This window comes from Pan troglodytes, chromosome 15 (genome assembly GCF_028858775.2).
Source record: "Pan troglodytes isolate AG18354 chromosome 15, NHGRI_mPanTro3-v2.0_pri, whole genome shotgun sequence".
Lineage (NCBI taxonomy): Eukaryota > Metazoa > Chordata > Mammalia > Primates > Hominidae > Pan > Pan troglodytes.
In genome coordinates this window covers 99,915,436-99,933,603 of record NC_072413.2, presented here as the reverse complement: position 1 = coordinate 99,933,603, position 18,168 = coordinate 99,915,436, and the positions used below count along the sequence as shown (strand labels likewise).

The 18,168-nt window shown below is 48.1% G+C and overlaps 1 protein-coding gene across 32 annotated transcripts in view; it reads right to left on the bottom strand.

Annotated features, from left to right (window-relative positions):
- The window catches only part of PPP2R5C (protein phosphatase 2 regulatory subunit B'gamma), a 166,724-nt gene that overhangs the window by 9,983 nt on the left and 138,573 nt on the right, over positions 1-18,168 (bottom strand). For 22 of the 32 annotated variants that reach the window (XM_016925775.4, XM_016925774.4, XM_016925772.4 and 19 more), the window contains 4 exons: positions 15,815-15,985; positions 11,120-11,247; positions 8,107-8,208; positions 5,323-5,395 (listed from right to left, as the gene is read on the bottom strand). In XM_016925775.4, coding sequence (XP_016781264.1) covers positions 5,323-5,395; positions 8,107-8,208; positions 11,120-11,247; positions 15,815-15,985 — 474 coding nt within the window. 32 annotated transcript variants of the gene reach the window in all.

The following is an 18,168-nucleotide window of genomic DNA, read 5'->3' as shown; positions in this document are numbered from 1 at the left end:
GGCTCTGAACTCCAAGCTTCTCATCCTGGCCAGGGACTCATCTCCCCTGCCGCCCCCCAGGGCCCTCTCCCGCAGGAAGCCCACTCAGTAGGAGATTCGCCTACACCTGCAACATGATGCGGCTGCTGACTTCTGAAACCAGAAAGCACTCAGTGGAGACAGTAAAGCAGCTGGTCCCCTCCTGACCCCTCTGCATCTGATGGACAGTGGCCCATACCCTGGCCCACACCCCATGGCCTCTGCAGTTCTGACTCCACGTCAGCAGCCAAGTGCGAGGTCGCACCCTGGGCTCGGTGGTGGGAGCTGTCTCACCACTGGAACCCTCACCTCTGGCCGCCCATTCTTTGCCAGCGACCTCCAACCTCATGATTCTTTTCCCTTTCCTCTCACGATCATGTCCTCTCATCGAGACAGCTGGCACGGTTCTCTCTCCCCTTTATCCCATTTTCCCGGCTTGCTTATGAAACCCTCTCATCACATCCCAGGTGACTTGCTCTCCACCAAAACAAACGCAGCCTGGGTGAGCCTGACGCTCCCTCTCCATTCCCTACGGGCGGCCCTGGGACTTCTCCACTCTCCCTGTGCTCTGGATTGAAACACAGATGGCTCAGCCCTCAGTCACTGGGCCTGGGTGACTCCATTTCCATGAGTGTAGTGCGGGGGTAAGGTCACCCCGGAGGGTGGCTGTGAGGGTTCCATGAGACAGGGTGCATGGGACAGCATGACTGTGACGAGCGTCTGCTGGCTCTGAGGGCACAGGCGAAGGAAGCGGCATCTGTGTCTGCTGTGAGCTGGGAAGTGTGTGGGGCGCCTGTTTGTCCCGCGTGGTCGTGTGTGTGTACTGCCACCCTCACCTGGCTGATGGGGGAACTGGGACATGGAGGGGCTGGGGAACTTGCTCAGGGCCTCTGAGTTCAGGAGAGGGGAGTGGGGGTTCCCGCCCAGGCTGCTGTCATCCACACCCCTCCATTCTCTGCCCAGCGAGTCCCACAGCTTCGGCCTCTTTCAGGCTGAGCTCCTATCACAGCAGCGCCCTCCTGCTGACCTGCTTCACCCCTGCCCCTCACACCCTGCCCCCTCACCCCTGCCCCTCACACCCTGCCAGCCCAGAGCAGCTCCGTTCTCAGCCACCGTCTGGTGTTGGCCCTCATCCTCTGACGGAGCCACCTCTGGCACGAGGCCTATGGGTGCCCTCTGGCTGCTAAGCCCTTCCCGGCCTTGCCTCACTGGACCTCTCTGAGGAATGATGACCGTGGACGCCATCATTCAGCCCTGAACCTGCACCCTCCCTCGGTCTCTGTGACCCCAGCCTCTCCTCCAGGTGCCTTGGGCTCCTTCCTCTGTGGGCTGTCTTCGGCCTTTTCCCACACCCTCTGCCCCTCCTTATTCACCCTGGCTTCCATGCCTCCAGGCCCAGGCCCTGCTGCTCAACTCGGCCCACCTGGCTTCCACGTCCCCCAAAAACAGACGGGGCACACACCCTCAGCTGGGCTCCTTCCTTGAAGACCAGTCAGACCAGGTCCTCAGCGCCCTGTGCCTTCACTCCCACAGCTCCGCCCAGCACCACGATCTCCACACATCTCCACACCCTACCCCGACAGCCCCAGCACTCCATCCATGCTGCGCCAAAGAGCTTGCAAAAATGCAAGTCGGGCTGGGCCATTTTGCCCTTTATGGCTCTTTAATATCTGCTGACATTTTGGGGGAATTCTGCTCCCTCTCCACCCTCACCTCTCAGCAGATCGCACCGGCCCTCCCCATAACTGACACCCCACCAGGACCGACACCTGTCACCCACTGTGTCCCTGCTTTTCTCTACCTCTGCCGCGGGCACCTTCCCTCAAGTCTGACTGGGTGAGGCCCCCTCAGTCAAACCAAGAGGCCAGGCCCCCGTACTGTGTGTGTCTTTCTTTAGAGATGGGAACGAATAAGCTGGTCCTGCCATCTCCAGCACACTCCCCCAGGTATATTATTAATACAATCTGATCATCTGAGCTGAATTCATCTGCCTCTCCTAATGGACTGTAAGCTCCCTGAGGCTGGGGGCTATGTCTTGTTCTCATCTTTGTATCCCTAGAAATTTCCACAATTCAGGACACAGCACCTTTCCTCGAGGGGGCTCACAGTCAGGTGGGAGATACAGAAACCTAAGTGGCTGCAAGACTCCTGAGACTTGCGGGGACTGTTTCACACCAACGCTTCTTCTGCTTTTGACTACTCCAGGCAACAAGCAGTGTTCTTCATGGGACCCACCAACAGCCTCCGCTTGGAGCACGGCTCTCTGGCCCTCGGGGCAAAGGAGAGTGTCCCTACACAAGAATGCTACCAGATGTTCACAGCAAAATAAACCTCACACAGCGGGCACCGGCAGGAGAGGGTTCTGACTAGGAATAAAAACCTTCACTGAAGGCCAGGTGCGGTGGCTCACACCTGTAATCCCAGCACTCTGGGAGGCCGAGGCAGGTAGATCACAAGGTCAGGAGTTCGAGACCAGCCTGGCCAACACAGTGAAACCCCGTCTCTACTAAAAATACAAAAATTAGCCAGGCATGGTGGCGTGCACCTGTAGTCCCAGCATACTTGGGAGGCTGAGGCACTCCGGAGGACTGCTTGAACCTGGGAGGCGGAGGTTGTGGTGAGCCGAGATCACGCCACTGCACTCCAGCCTGGGTAACAGAGCAAGACTCCATCTCAAACAAACCAAACCAAATCAAACCAAACCAAACCAAACCAAACCAAAACAAAAACCTTCACTGAGGTGCGTTCCACACATGAGCTCCTCTCTCGAAGGAAAGGCAGGCATCCGTCCCAGACCCTGCCCTGGGTTGCTCATGGCAGTTTTGGTCGTTGCAAACACTGAGCCACAGCTACTCTGAGTCTCACAGAAGTGCCTGTCTTCATTTCATATGGTTCCCACAAAAGCTGGGGGAAGTGAGTAGTAAAATATTATATGGCCCCTTTTGATGGATTAGGAGAAACACATTTATGTTAGAAACTGCCAATGTTTCATGATTTTAGAAAATTAAATCATGTGTGACATTAAAAACCCCAGTAAAGCTGCCATAACTGCTCAAACAAGACACAGTCCTGAGGGCACCGCAGCCTTCCCGGGTCCCCAACGCCTGCTGGGTACGTGCTGTCACACGTTTGAGTGGACGAAGGCTCGGTCTGCAAGGACGGGGGGCATCAGGGAACACACAGCGAGTCCCTGGGAACCCACCTTAAAAACAAAGCCCGCAAACCAATTCTCCACAGGCAGATCTGAGATGGAAAACCAAACTTTGAAAACCCAACTATTTTCCCTACAGAAATAACCAGACTGTATTATCCACAAAATTACTGACTTTTTGTTGCTGTTGTAATGGGAAGCAGTGATCAGAATTTAGATATTTTCTCCTGAGAATGAGAAGCAAGTACGAGGCCAGAGTTTCCAGCTCTGAGGTATTGACCCATGAAGTATTTTCTGTTTAGGAGACCATGTGCCATGCGACTAGGGCATGTGGACGAGACTCATGGGGACTGCGTCACAGATGGCGTCAACACAGACATGAGGACAAGGCAGGGCTAAGCTCCCAGCATCACAGTTCGTCAAAGCTCCTATGCAGAACCACGGCATGCCTGCCACCACCACAGACGTTTGCAAAGAGAGCAACCAAAAAGAATACAGAAAGTTACTTGAGAACATTCAGGAAAAGTTGAGAAAAAGAAAAAAGAGAACAATACGTATTTCAGAAGAAACATTGGTTACGTACAGTATGTACAGTAGTGAAACTGGGCCATGTTTGTCAATACAAACAACCAGCTCTTGATTTGTAATGTAACAATTTTATGCAATTTTTCAATAAGTTATCTCTATATTCTAGGTACATAAAATCAGACCTTCTGATTCGTGTGTGTGTGTGTTTGTGTGTGTGTGTGTATTCATTTCTCACATGTTTTCGAGGCTACTGATTTCAACTGCATGTGTACTGGGGTCCTTGACAATCCTGAGGGCTATCAGCACCCACTTTGCCTGAGGCTCTTCAGAACAAAGCAAGACACGCAGGGCAGCGTCAGGCAGGGCTGGGCCTTATAAACTTGCCCAGGTTTATAGTGTTACCATGTTTTAAAACAAATATCAGTATTTTAACCACACTTTCAACATCAATTCAATTCATTAAAAGGAGACACCTATAGCTACCTACCTCAATTAAGGATTATACAGTTTTAGACAGTAATCTTAAAACAGCATTTCTGTCAGCATGAGTAAATAACTGCTAGAAAAATGCTGGCTACCTGTTTTAGGTGGACTCAAGGGCTTACAATTAGAAATGTCATTCCGTTTTCCTGATTTGAGTTTCCTGATTGCAGTTTTATCAGAGTAGACAAACCAATATGTTGTTATATAGGTAAAGATATACTTTTAACTTTATATTCATGTATAACTTTTTATTAAATGTCAGAGAAATCTAAAAACCAACTTAGGTAACTATGCATATCTCTCACTAAAAGAAATACATTGTTCGGTAAAATCTTTTCTGGAGAGTTGAAGGAAAGCTTGAGAATTCTTAAGAGTGGCAAAGATTCAGACAAAAGATTTTCTGAAAAAGATTTTCTTTTTAAGAGGCACTGTTATAATCAGGCACACAGAACGTGAAGAAACTGTCATAACGCTCTAATCATTTACAGCAGTGTACATCAAACCCAAAGACCATGACACCAGGAAACCCTCCCGGACCCTGGCAGCCCCGGCAGCTGGAACTGCCGGCAGCTCCGGGACGTCCGGCCATCGGCACAGACTCACCAGAGCACACTGGCACCCGCTGCTGGGGTGGGAAGGAGGGTTAGCTGCTAATGTGGCAGAATTCAGCTGATTTTTAATGATAAAAGGCTGGGCTTACAGAAACCTCATACAAAGAAAGAGGACATCAAAACGTCATACTTAATCTATTTCCAATCTAATTTCCTTTCTTTTAGAACTAATTTCATATGAAAAAGAAAGGGAAATGCTGTTTGAGTGACAGCATCTATGATATCTGAGAGAGGAGGCACAGTCTCAGGCTGTATTCAAGTTTTCTTTTTACCACAGTATATGCATAAGATTCAGATCTTATTTAAAAAGCAGAGGAAAAAAGTCAATTCTGTGGTAAAAACGATATGGGGCAAAATAAGTACTTGTACAAAAGGAGGGTTACAAAGTTTAAAAGTACTTTTTATTGCAGACATTTTCATATACAACGTTAGTGAAATCGAGACCCCCCCCATGGTGAAGACATATATTCCTATCTTATAAAAACATTCAAGTAACCCTGGGCGTTTTCATGTTACTCTCTTTTTTAGTACCTGGGGATTGGCTTTGGCTAGATTTTCTATTTTAACCCATGCTTCTTCCCGTTCTTTCATTTTTAGCTTCTCTCTGAAAAACAGTAAAATGTCATCTGTGTTAGAGATGAATCAGACACAAGAACACACTGAAGGGGTAAAGGCACAGGCATGTTGAGCACAGCCAGCGGCTCCTCCCGCAGCCCCCTTGCTCCATTTCCCCACACTTCACAGTGCTGAGCACAGCATGAAAAACGAACTGAGATTTAAACATGAGAAAATATCAAAAAATTTAACATGTCCAAGAATTGGAATTCTTAAAAGAAATCTTATATAAGTACGTCTTATGTCTCATTCCCTCCCCCTTCCCCTGGTTAGATGTTTCTTCATGGGACCCACATAATTTTGACAAGAAGCTCATATATCCACTGAAAAAACGAGTATGCAGTACAGTGTAAAGGGACCAGTACTGTAAAAGGAGCCAGCATTCCCATTCCTATAATATTAAAAAGGAAACGTCTTAAGAGCCAGGAGACCTGGGTTGTTGACTGACTCCACTGCGAGTCACATGACTTTCAATCGCTTAACTCAGATCCAAGTGTTTTTTTTTTTTGAGACAGGGCCTCACTCTGTCGCCCAGACTGGAGTGCAGTAGCGGGATCTTGGCTCACTGCAACCTCCACCTCCCGAGCTCAAGCAATTCTCCTGCCTCAACCTCCCGAGTAGCTGGGATTACAGGTGCGTGCTACTACCGCCCGGCTAATTTTTGTACTTTTAGTAGAGATGGGGTTTCACAATATTGGCCAGGCTGGTCTCGAACTCCTGACCTCAAATGATCCACCAGCCATAACCTCCCAAAGTGCTGGGATTACAGGTGTGAGCCACTGCGCCCGGCCAGGATCCAAGTTTTTCAACCCAGAAAATGTACTACACAACCTTTAAGGTCCTGTTGGGAAAGCTGTGGGATTCCACGAGAGGAGGATCTGCCATCAGAAGGCCCTGCTGCTTGCATGCTTCCTACCTGCGAACTGCACTGAGAGCTGAGATGAGAACGGACCACGCAGCTGGCAGCTCTAGAGGAATGGCTGGCCTGTCTCCCTGGCCCTTTCCTGACTGATTTGTCATCTCTCATGCTCTATAGTTCACTTAGGTGTATTTTGCGTTCTTTTATTTCCCCACACTACCCAGAATATAAACCCCAAAAGGGCAAGGATTTTTTTTTTGAGACGGAGTCTCACTCTGTCGCCCAGGCTGGAGTGCAGTGGCGTGATCTTGGCTCACTGCAAGCTCCGCCTCCAGGTTCACGCCATCCTCCTGCCTCAGCCCGAGTAGCTGGGACTACAGGCACCCGCCACCACACCCGGCTGATTTTTTTTTATATATTTTTTTTTTTGAGACGGAGTCTCTCTCTGTCTCCCAGGCTGGAGTGCAGTGGTGTGAGCTCAGCTCACTGCAAGCTCCGCCTCCCAGGTTCACACCATTCTCCTGCCTCAGCCTCTGAGTAGCTGGGACCACAGGCGCCTGCCACCACACCCGGCTAATTTTTTGTATTTTCAGTAGAGACGGGGTTTCACTGTGTTCGCCAGGCTTGTCTCGAACTCCTGACCTCAGGTGATCCGCCTGCTTTGGCCTCCCAAAGTGCTGGGATTACAGGCATGAGCCACCATGCCCGGCCTTTTTTTTTGTATTTTTAGTAGAGACGGGGTTTCATTGTGTTAGCCAGGATGGTCTCGATCTCCTGACCTCGTGATCTGCCTGCGTCGGCCTCCCAAAGTGCTGGGATTACAGGCATGAGCCACCACGCCTGGCCCTTTTTTGGTATTTTTTAGTAGAGATGGGGTTTCACCGTGTTAGCCAGCATGGTCTCAACCTCCTGACCTTGTGATCCACCCGCCTTGGCCTCCCAAAGTGCTGGGATTACAGGCGTGAGCCACCGCACCCGGCCCAGGGGCAAGGATTTTTGTGGGTTTTATTCATTGCTATATTGCCAGAATCTAAAACAGGGCCTGGTGTATAAGGTAAATATTCACATACTTGTCTAAGGAATGACTAAATGGCAGTTGTTTCATATATATACACACACACACACACACATACATACACACATATGTATACAGTGTATTTTGAATTACATTCGTGCAAAGCTTATCTACCTTAGCCAGTTTTAAGTGACAAGCAAAAAATAAAATCTGCCAATAGTCCATACTCAACTTGGAAGAAGTGACCTCCAACAACTATTTAATCACATTATTACTTGCACAGCCTAGGGACGAAGTACTTTGTCACTTAGATCATCCCTGGACACATGTGGGCTCAAAGGCACGAGGGCAGGACCCTGATTTTGCAAAGGACAGACTAGATTCCAGAGAACACCCACATCACTGAGTTCATTAAATCAGAATAAAGCTACATTGAAATGAAGATTCTTGCTCTCTGGGATAAACCTTATAGGATATAATTCAAATCCCTGCCTTATAAACATGAGAATGGACTACACATTATAGCCTTTAAGCCCATTATAGCCCAAGAAAAGAAAAAATTCTGAATGTTAAATTCTTGCTTACATAAGCACTTTTTGCAAAGATGATTAATCTGGCAATACAAGGGGGGAGAACAGCTAACTTTAAACACCTGTTCTTTCAAAATACGTTATTATAACACAGTTTTAATTTGCTTTCCAAGTATGAAAGGCTTGGTTTTGCTTTCGAGTGAAGAATACCGTTTTAGGACAAAACAGTGGAAGAGGTTTACTTAGGATTAAGAAAAAAATCCTGGAAACAGTAACTTGTGAAAGGAACAACTCACTTTAGTTTCTCTGCTTTGAACTGTTGTGTACAGTCATCAAATAGCTTTTGGTTCATCTCCATGAAGAGCTTCAGGGCGTTGTATATCAAGCCATGTATTGTCCTATAAAGAAAACCGCACGGTGAGCCTGGGAGCACGCATTCCTGCTGAGCCCTCACCTCTCCACACTCAGGCTGCTCCATATTCCAACAGTCCCACGTCGCACAGGATCCCTAAGGTCTAAAATGCAAGGCCTGCTCATTCCGCGTTACTTGTTTTCTGACAGCCACACATCCCGAGACTTTCTTCACAGTGGCTCTCACACAGCCACGGAGGCCACTCCACTCACTGTCTCCAGCTGACAGTAGCCAAAAACGACCTTGCTCAGAAACTGAATTAAAAACATTGAAACTTGAACAAATATAGTTAAGACAAAATTATAAAGAGGACAATAATGGCAATACTTTATTTCCTATAAATGTCAGTTTCTTTTCATCTTATTCCCTGAGGACAGAAAAATTAATTTTAATAATGGCAACACAGAGCTTTGAAAGAGAAAATAAAATGAGCATAAAACAGCTTAATCAATGCTTAGCTCTCAGGCTCTGACACGCATGGAGAGGGAAAGAGGCCAAATTGTCCCAGCTGAGCCTCTGGGTGACTCTAGACCCAGCTGCCATGGGACTGCAGCCCTGTAAGAGCCCCGATCCCCCAGCAGACACCAGCGAAAGCCTGCGCAGCAGGACCTGCTCGACCCGCAGGACTGTGAGCAACAGGTGCCAGTAGCTAAAAACAAACAAATCCCAAAAAACGTAACCCTCAAATCATAACTCCTTCTTAATCCACTTTGTAATAAAACCCAAGTTGTACTTAGAAAACACTTGCAAGCCAGGCGCGGTGGCTCACACCTGTAGTCCCGGCACCGTGGGAGGCTGAGGCGGGTGGGTCACTTGAGGTCAGGAGTTCAAGACCAGCCTGGCCAACATGGTGAAACCCCATCTCTACTACAAATGCAAAAATTAGCCAGGAGTGGTGGCTCATGTCTGTAGTCCCAGCTACTTGGGAGGCTGAGGTGGGAGAATCACTTGAACCTGGCAGGTGGAGGCTGCAGTGAGCCGGGATGGCGCCACTGCACTCCAGTCTGGGTGACAGAGCAAGACTCCGTCTCAAAAATAAATAAATAAATAAAATAAATCAATGCTACAAAGAACAGGTTGTTGAGGGTGGATGTGCTGTATTAACAACTACAATCACCACGCTATTGCCATGAGGGTCTTGGCTGCTGCCTCCACTGCTATCAGCATGGCTGCTGGCCCTACAGCCACTAAGTGACAGCGAATGCTTACTTGGTGCCTATCATAAGCCAGGTACTTTACGCATATTAACTTTCTCTTAATCCTCACAACCAAGTGAAGACTGTTGCAAGGCAAAGCACTTTACTTTCTCAGTTTTTCCAAAGAGAAACCGTGGCTAAGAAAGACCTGGTGAGAGCTAACTTCCCCGGGTTCGGACAGCTGGTCAGGGGGAAGGCAGGAATGTGAACCAAAGTCATCCTCACTCTGATCTGCCTGCCCTTCTCTGTTGAATTTCTGGGCGGCAACCCTCAGAGGACTTGACGCAAGTGGACTGGCTGGACCCTCGCTCGGGGGTCTGGCTCAGAGCTCCAGGGCTAACACCTGTCTGGCTGCTGCCCTGCAGAATTCTGGGAAGGAGGCAGTGCCACCTGCAGCCTCGAGCGGACAAGGAGAGAGGGTGCATGGGAGAGGGCTGGTCCGCCGGCAGCAGGGTGACTGTGCAGCACAGCCAGAGGGGTGCCCAATAGACACTGCGAGTTAGGAGACCGCACCGGGCCAGAGTGCCGCTCACCAGCTTTGGGACCGCAGACTGGGCTGCGAATGCCCTCCAAGTCTCACCTTCCTCACCCGTAAACTAAGGGAGGAGGGCTGGATAGCATAACCTGCTCTTCTTTAAGTTCTGAGTTATAATTACAATATACAATGGAAAGAGATGAAAGAAGGTGGGGAAAGAAAAACTCAGATAGTCGTATTTCTTTAAATAGCAGGAATATTAGATGATACCATACTAATAAATAATATGGCCTGGGCGCAGTGGCTCACGTCGTCCCAGCACTTTGGGAGGCTGAGGCAGGTGGATTACTTGAGCCCAGGAGTTCGAGACCAGCCTGGGCAACATGGCAAAACCCCATCTCTACAAAAAATACAAAAATTAGCCAGGCGTGGCGGTGGGTGCCTGTAGTCCCAGCTACTCAGGACCCTGAGGCAGGAGGTTTGCTTGAGCCCAGGAGGTCGAGGCTGAAGTGAGCCATGATTGTGACACTACACTCCAGCCGGGGGGACATAGCAAGACCCTGTCTAAAAATAAACAAATAAAATACAAATTTAAAAAAAGAAAAATAAATAAATAATGTGGCACCCATATCAACAGTTTCCTTTTAAAGTCTCAGAAGACTATTGCTCAGTAAACAGATTTATTCATCCTCTTTAAGTCAAAAGATGAAGGAGCGGAGTAGGAGGAAATGTTTTTGGCTGCTGGGACTATGGGGCTGTGTTCAGATCACCTGGCTTCCCTCTTCTTCTCCAGGTAGTGACCACTGTGGGGTGGTTCTTGGGTCTCACACAGGGGCTCATCCAGGGTGCATGTCAGCAGAGCTCAATAGACACCCCGAGAATGCAGTGGCCACTGTGCCCCTGCTGGGGCTGAGCCCCACTGGGCTCTGCAGAGACCTTCAGCTTCTCTGCAGGACGCTCAGGAAGAGGCCTAGAAACTGCTGCTACTGGGAGGTGGCTGCAAACCAATGTGCCTCTATACTGGCAGGAATGAAGGTATAAGGTGGTAAATTCAACGGCCACAGAAACAACCCACGCTGCTACTTAATTTATGAGTCCACAAAGCAACTGACATTCTTGTTTTTTAATTGATATTTAAAATTCTGATATTTATTCTTACTGAAGTAGCAGTAAAACGTGCCATATTTTAAAATGACTGAAAAAGATGGCAGCCAGTTCTTTCTTACTTGTTCCAATGGGTCTTTGAGTTGCGGTACAAGGAAGGAAACATGATGGGCAGAATCTTCGCTGCGTTGTCACTGATTAAACTCATGATGTATTCATTATTCCAGTAATAGAGAGCTCGCTCTGCCACCTGAAAGACACAAGTGGATGGCTTGCTGGAGGTTGTGCCTGAGACATCAGGTGGCTGTCCTTGCTGTTAAACCTGTGAGTCGGGTAATGAACTACCTTGGACCAGAAAATTATGATTATTTCTACAAATTCAAAATATTCTAGACTGTAACCTGTAACCCTGAAGAGCCTTCAACAAAGAGGCAGACAACTTCTTGTACATCAAGTCATCAAGAACATTGTCACCTATTTCTCTACTTATTCCGTAAACATTTATGCTAGATGCTGGCTAGATGCTGAGGAGACAACTCAAAGGAGGCCATTCCACCTATCCACCCGCCTCCCCCATCTGTCAGGTCAAGAGGGTGTGCTGTGTTCTGCTGAGCGTTCAGCACTGAACAAAGCAAGGCAGAAATCCTTGACTCCACGGAGCTTACATTCTAGTGGGGAGGAGACAGGTGATGGATGATTAATAATTTACTAGAAACGATAAGTCACATACAAAGGGCAGCAGGGCAGGAGAACAGGCAGTGGCGGTGCGTGTGGGGTGGGGTGGCTTCAATGGGGAGGAGGTGACATCTGAGCAAGGACCAGAGGGAGGAGAGGTCCTGAGTTGTCAGCATGGGGCTGGCTGAGGACCACTGCAGAGGGCAGTGGGGGCATGAACAGTAGGAGGGCAGGGGAACAGGGCCTGAGTGCACTGGCGCTTACTCACGGGAAGCCACTAGAGGGTGGTTCCCCCATTTTTCTTTTCTTTTTTTTTTTGAGATGGATTTTTGCTCTTGTTGCCCAGGCTGCAGTGCAATGGCGTGATCTTGGCTGACTGCAACCTCTGCCTCCCGGGTTCAAGCGATTCTCCTGCCTCAGCCTCCTGAGGGGCTGGGATTACAGGCGCACGCCACCACACCCGGTTTTTTTGTATTTTTAGTGGAGACAGGGTTTTGCCATGTTGGTCAGGTTGGTCTCGAACTCCTGAGCTCAGGTGATCCACCTGCCTTGGTCTTCCAAAGTGCTGGGATTACAGGCGTGAGCTACCACGCCTAGCCCATCCATTTTTGTTTTTTAAAAAGAGATGGAGTTTCACTCTGTTGCCCAGGCTGGAGTGCAGTGGTGCCATCTCGACTCACTACAACCTCTGCCTCCTGGGTTCAAGCGATTCTCCTACCTGAGCCTCCTGAGTGGCTGGGACTATAGGCATGTGCCATCGCACCTGGCTAATTTTTGTATTTTTAGTAGAGACGGGGTTTCACCATGTTGGCCAGGCTGCTCTCGAGCTTCTGACCTCAGGTGATCCGCCCGCCTTGGCCTCCCAAAGTGCTGGGACTACAGGCGTGAGCCACTGCACTCAGCCCCCCATTTTTATTACTAAAACTTTCAAAAACAGACAAAGCTGCAAGACTAACATAATGAGTGCCCACCTCCCTCCACCCAGATTCAACAACTGTTCATACCCTACCCTATTTGCTTTTTCTCTCCGTAGTAAACCAGCACACAAGTGCACGTTCCACAGAACTATCTGGGAGTTCGAGGCAGTCACCAGGACACTTGGTCTGTCCCCATCACAGCATGTATGCCTCTGGGAAGAGGAGCTTCACCTGTATAACTAGTGTCAACACCCTTCATCTGCACACAACTCACAGCAGCACTTGGAGGCTCTGAGCAGCATGGGGCTGACGCTTCTCCTGCCAGAAGCCTCCAGCTTAGAGATCCTGAGGTTGTGGTGCGGTGTGTATGGGTGGGATGCTGAGAGAATGGCAGGTGAGCCTGTGCCAGGCTCAGGAATCAGGGCTGATTCCTCAGAGGCAGTGAGCTGGGATGAACTTTGCAGAAAAGGAGTGAGTTAGGTAATGCGGGAGGGGAGGGCATGCATGAGAGTGCGGCGTGGATTCAAAACAAGGCACAATCGCATCACAGCTCCTAGGCTAGTTCTTACTTAAGAGTTCAATACCTTGTACTTTAAAAAGCAACCATCTAGGCCGGGCATGGTGGCTCACGCCTGTAATCCCAGCACTTTGGGAGGCCGAGGCAGGTGGATCACTTGAGGTCAGGAGTTCAAGGCCAGCCTGGCCAACATGGTGAAATCCCGTCTCTACTAAAAATACAAAAATCAGCCAGGTGTGGTGGCAGGTGCCTGTAGTCCCAGCTACTTGGGAGGCTGAGACAGGAGAATCACTTCAACCTGGGAGGCAGAGGTTGCAGTGAGCTGAGATTGCACTCTAGCTTGGGCAACAAGCACAAAACTTTGTCTAAAAAGAAAACAAACAAAAAACAAAACCATCCATCCATCCATCCACCCACCCACCACCCACCAATATATTTGGGGGTAATATTTTAAGCCTGATTTAGAAAACAGAAGCTTAAGATGCTTGATGGTTTAAACTTTAAATTTTTCCAGTTTTTAAAACCAGTACTTTTTTTGGGTGTGAAAAAAACATCTAAAAGTTAAGAATGAGCTGGCGCGGTGGCTTATGCCTGTAATCTCAGCACTTTGGGAGGCCGAGGTGGGCGGATCATGAGGCTGGGAGTTGAAGATCGGCCTGGCCAATATTGTGAAACCCCGTCTCTACTAAAAATACAAAAATTAGCTGGGTGTGGTGGCACGCACCTGTAATCCCATCTACTCGGGAGGCTGAGGCAGGAGAATCACTTGAACCTGGAAGGCAGAGGTTGCAATGAGCTGAGATCGCACCACTGCACTCCAGCCTCGGGGACAGAGTGAGACTCCATCTCAAAGGAAAAAAAAAAAATTAAGAATGAGTTGGCCTTATGTATATGTGTCTGGAAAAGATTCTGGAATGTACTCTGTGCTGATCAGGTCCTCTAAGAAGCAGAAGCCAAGATGGGCGCAAGCGTGCGAGGGGGACACAGACGAGGGTGAGTTGGGGGACTGGGCCTGCAGCTGAAGGCCTGAGTGGGTCCTGGCACTGAACTCCCTCATCAGAGGCATGGCAGGCTGCCCTGGCAGCCTTCATGCTCTGTTCCTGGCAGGGACGTGAAGGCTTCTGTGACATGTGGAGTGGCACCCAAGCCACTGGCAGCTGCGCGGCCACCTTGGCTCTGCTTTCCCCACCTGGACTTCCCTTCCTCCTTGCCCTGTCACATGCTTTTATGCAAAACAGCACATTGTGAGTCCGCTTGTCCCTGTCTTCTCTTGAAGGTCTAACGTTACCCACAGCGATAGCTAATTTTGCATCTGGGGAAGGGGTTCAAGTTTTTGGGACACTTCCCACGACTGCCAGTCTCTCCTTGGCATACGAACGCCCTGTACTTCAGCCAGGGCTCTGTGGCGCTGGTCTCTACAGTTTCTAGGAAACCATGCTCCTTTGTGCAAAGTGCTCACACTGAAAGCCTTGAGAAACATTATTTTCTCTGTTGGCCAGGACTGATGAAAAAAAAACAAACAAACCCAAAACATAATTTTCCTTTCTTAGTTCCTAATGTGAAAACTCATTGGAATTTATAAAATGAAAATAACCTGAATATTTGTATGGAAGAGACTACACCACGGCAGTTCCTTCCTTTAACCCGACTCAGCCTGGCCTCACTTTACTATGGCTGCCCGTGCTCCAGAGCTTCTTACTCTTCTATCACTTGCCTTCTTGTCTTAGTTTTGTTGGTTTCAATGATCTCTTTCCAAAACCATCTTGAAAGGCTCAGTTTGGAGGACCCCTCATTCTTGTGGACTTCTTCTAACCACTTAGACTTGTGCTAAGGTAACTGCCCATGTGTTTCCGAGAGCCTGCTGCACACGCCACCTGGCCCTTCACGTTTGGCTGTAAGGTGGTGGTGTGACATGGTTACTCTCTTCCACTGTGTGGCCTGCTCCCTGGGCACCGGGAGGTCTTGCTTATTTTGTGCCTATTTTCACCTTGTTCATGAGTGCACAATAAAATCCGCTCAATGATGCAAAAGGACAGGTGGCTAGCACGTCCAACAGGGGCAGGCAGGCTGGGAAGGTGGGATGATGCAAGAGGACAGGTAGCTAGCACGTCCAACAGAGGCAGGCAGGCTGGGGAGGTGGGTGGGGGTGGCCTTCGAAAGAGGTGATGAGCCGAGGCTGGCTTGAAGGGTTAAGGAAATTGGGAAAAGAAAGTAGAAAGTAGCTCTGACCAAGGTCGTCCTCTCGCACAGGAATTTGGCAGTGACAAAAGTCAGAGCTATCAGCCTTTTTGAAAGGGTAAAGGGAGACAGATTTACACAGTGTCAGGAACGAAGGGCCTCGGCAGCAACAGCATCTCAGAGCCGAGGCTTTGGCCACCCGTTGTCTATCAATATTGATGCTCAGGTGTGGAAAGGAGGGTTTTTATGAACTTGGAAGCACACTGAACATGAAGACAAAGACAGCTTTACAGAGAAGCCAGATGACTGCTCTTAGTGAGAATAAGTATCGCGGCAGAGGGGACAAGATGCTCAAGGGTATTCTATAGAATTCAAGTTACAGCATCGTATTTGAAGTATAATTCAAGTAAAAACTTGGATTTTACCTTTAAATTGCATGAGAGGCAAAGCATGGCCAGCTACGCATGGAACTTTTCCTTTCCCAAATGAACACTGGAAGAATTTAATCAGGTCCCCCAAGCCCCACATACCTGGAAGTGTGGGCTGGAGACACATTTGGCCAACTGCCGGAAGAGGGGTTCCATGATCTTCACAAATTCTGATGGTTCAATGACATCTAAAATCTCTTCTAATTCGTTTAAGAACATTACTTCTTTTGGACTGTGAGTCTTTGGCCAGTATTTGAGAAGTGCCATCACCACCTACAAAAGAAATGACACGTGGAGTGACTGATGCCCACGAGGCCCCAACACCTGCATGGTAAGAAGTCTGTGTTTTCACTGCGGTGGCCCCACTGCAAGGCAACACACGGAGATGGTGCCATCTTCCTTACAGAGGGAACAGTGACTCAGTCATCATACGTGATTTTCTGTATTTGAGAAGTAGGTCTGTCTGTCTGGTTATCTAACTATCTGATCAATCAATTTATTTAGAGATGGGTCACATTATGTTGTCCAGGCTGGACTTGAACTCCTTGGCTCAAGTGATCCTCCTCTTTCAGCCTCTGAGTAGCTGGGACCACAGGCACCTACCACCTGCCTGGCTTAATTTTATATACTTCAGAAATTACACAATTTTAGTTTATATAACCCACTTTCTCTGATCAAACACCATTTCAGTAAGAGTCCATTCCTTTTTTTAAAAAAAGAAAAAAAAATAAGAAGTTAGGACAATAATTTAGAAAGAATAAGATCAACGGAGAAAACACAGAGCATTATCAATTCATGTGTACATTTTAGTGTGGAAGCAGCCAGTACTGAAACTGTGGGCCACGTGTACACAACCCATTTCTTTCTCAAATTTATCAACCATCCATATGTGTTTATACACAAACACACATACTTCTGTATGCATAGACAGTGTTTTCAACTGTGTTAAAATATATCAAAAGGAGTGATGTGAATTAAGCTGACCTTATTAACTCACATCCACAGGTACTGCGATGGGACCTCCCGGGCAGGGCGTACTGTGCTCTCTGTGCGCACACCTGTGGGCGTCAGATACAACAGCCTGAGCAGTGCTGGGCCTGCGGTGAGCAGGCTGCAGTGGCAGCTGTAGCCAGGATTGTCACCACCCAGAGGGTCTGTGCCACCAGCTCTCTGCCAGGCACAGCCCGTCGGACTGCAGTGGTTTCCCAGTTTGTGGATAGTGGATGTTTTATGTTCCTTGGCCAAGTCAGACAGCTAGAAAGGATTTCCACTGGGCAACCTTTCTTTATATGTTCCTGTAGTTTCCAAATGTCTTACCACAATCATACCAGTACAAAATACTGAATTTGAATTCATGCAGATTTCATAATATTTTTAGAGTTTAGCCATCTTAGTTCTAAAAGAGTACAACAATCCAAAACAGGCATTTGCATATGAAGTGCATATATGCGCTTACACACTGAATTGTACAAGTGCAATCTGGTGCGTTAGAGCAGCTGTTTGGCCTAGTCACAGCAACATTGCGGGGCTTCTACCCGACTCTTGTGCTGTGCAATTGCTGCAAATGCTGGCCCCTGGGACCGCCTGGTCGTTTTCACTCACGAGTCATTTCCAGCTCAGTAGATCGCACCAACTCATGGCTTAGCAGGCCAGCCTTTTAATCATTACGGTGATTTTTTAAAAAGGTGGACATTTAACATCCATTTAGAAAAATCTTGTTTTGATGCTTTGGCATTTGGGCTCCCAGGTAATCTTTTATGATATTGCACTTTATAAAACTCCAAAATTTATGAAACAAAGGAAGTAAGGCCGGGCGTGGCGGCTCACGCATGTAATCTCAGGACTTTGGGAGGTCGAGGTGGGAGGAATGCTTGAGCCCAGGAGTTGGAGACCGACCTGGGCACCGTGGTGAGGTCCTGTCTCTACACAAAATTTAAAAATTAGCCTGGTGTGGTGATGGGCACCTGTGGTCCTAGCTACTCGAGAGGCTAAGGTGGGAGGATTGCTTGAGCCCAGGAGGTTGAGGCTGCAGTGAGCCATGACTGCGCCACTGTACTCCAAGAATCTAACAAACAAACAAAAACCCCAAAAGAGCCAAATAAAAATAAAAAAGGAAGTGCTGCTAGTTTTCAAGTCTGACATAAAAATCTACCATACAAGTGTCTTTAAAAGGAATTATTTCTAAAAATGCATCATTTAATGGTTCTCCTAGCTCAAAACTATTGAATAAGTATTTATTGTGTTCCTACCACACTTTGCGTGTATTGGAATCACTATTAAGGACACAGCAGATGGAAATCACTTCCTACATCTATTTCTCTTCATTTGTCAAATGGAATTTTATTAGGAGAAATATGTTAATTTGTGAACTATACAACACAACCGATTTAGCTATTCCATTTCTCTGGAAAAGGTATCATTTCTGGGATCGGATTCACACACGGGCCTTCCTGTTC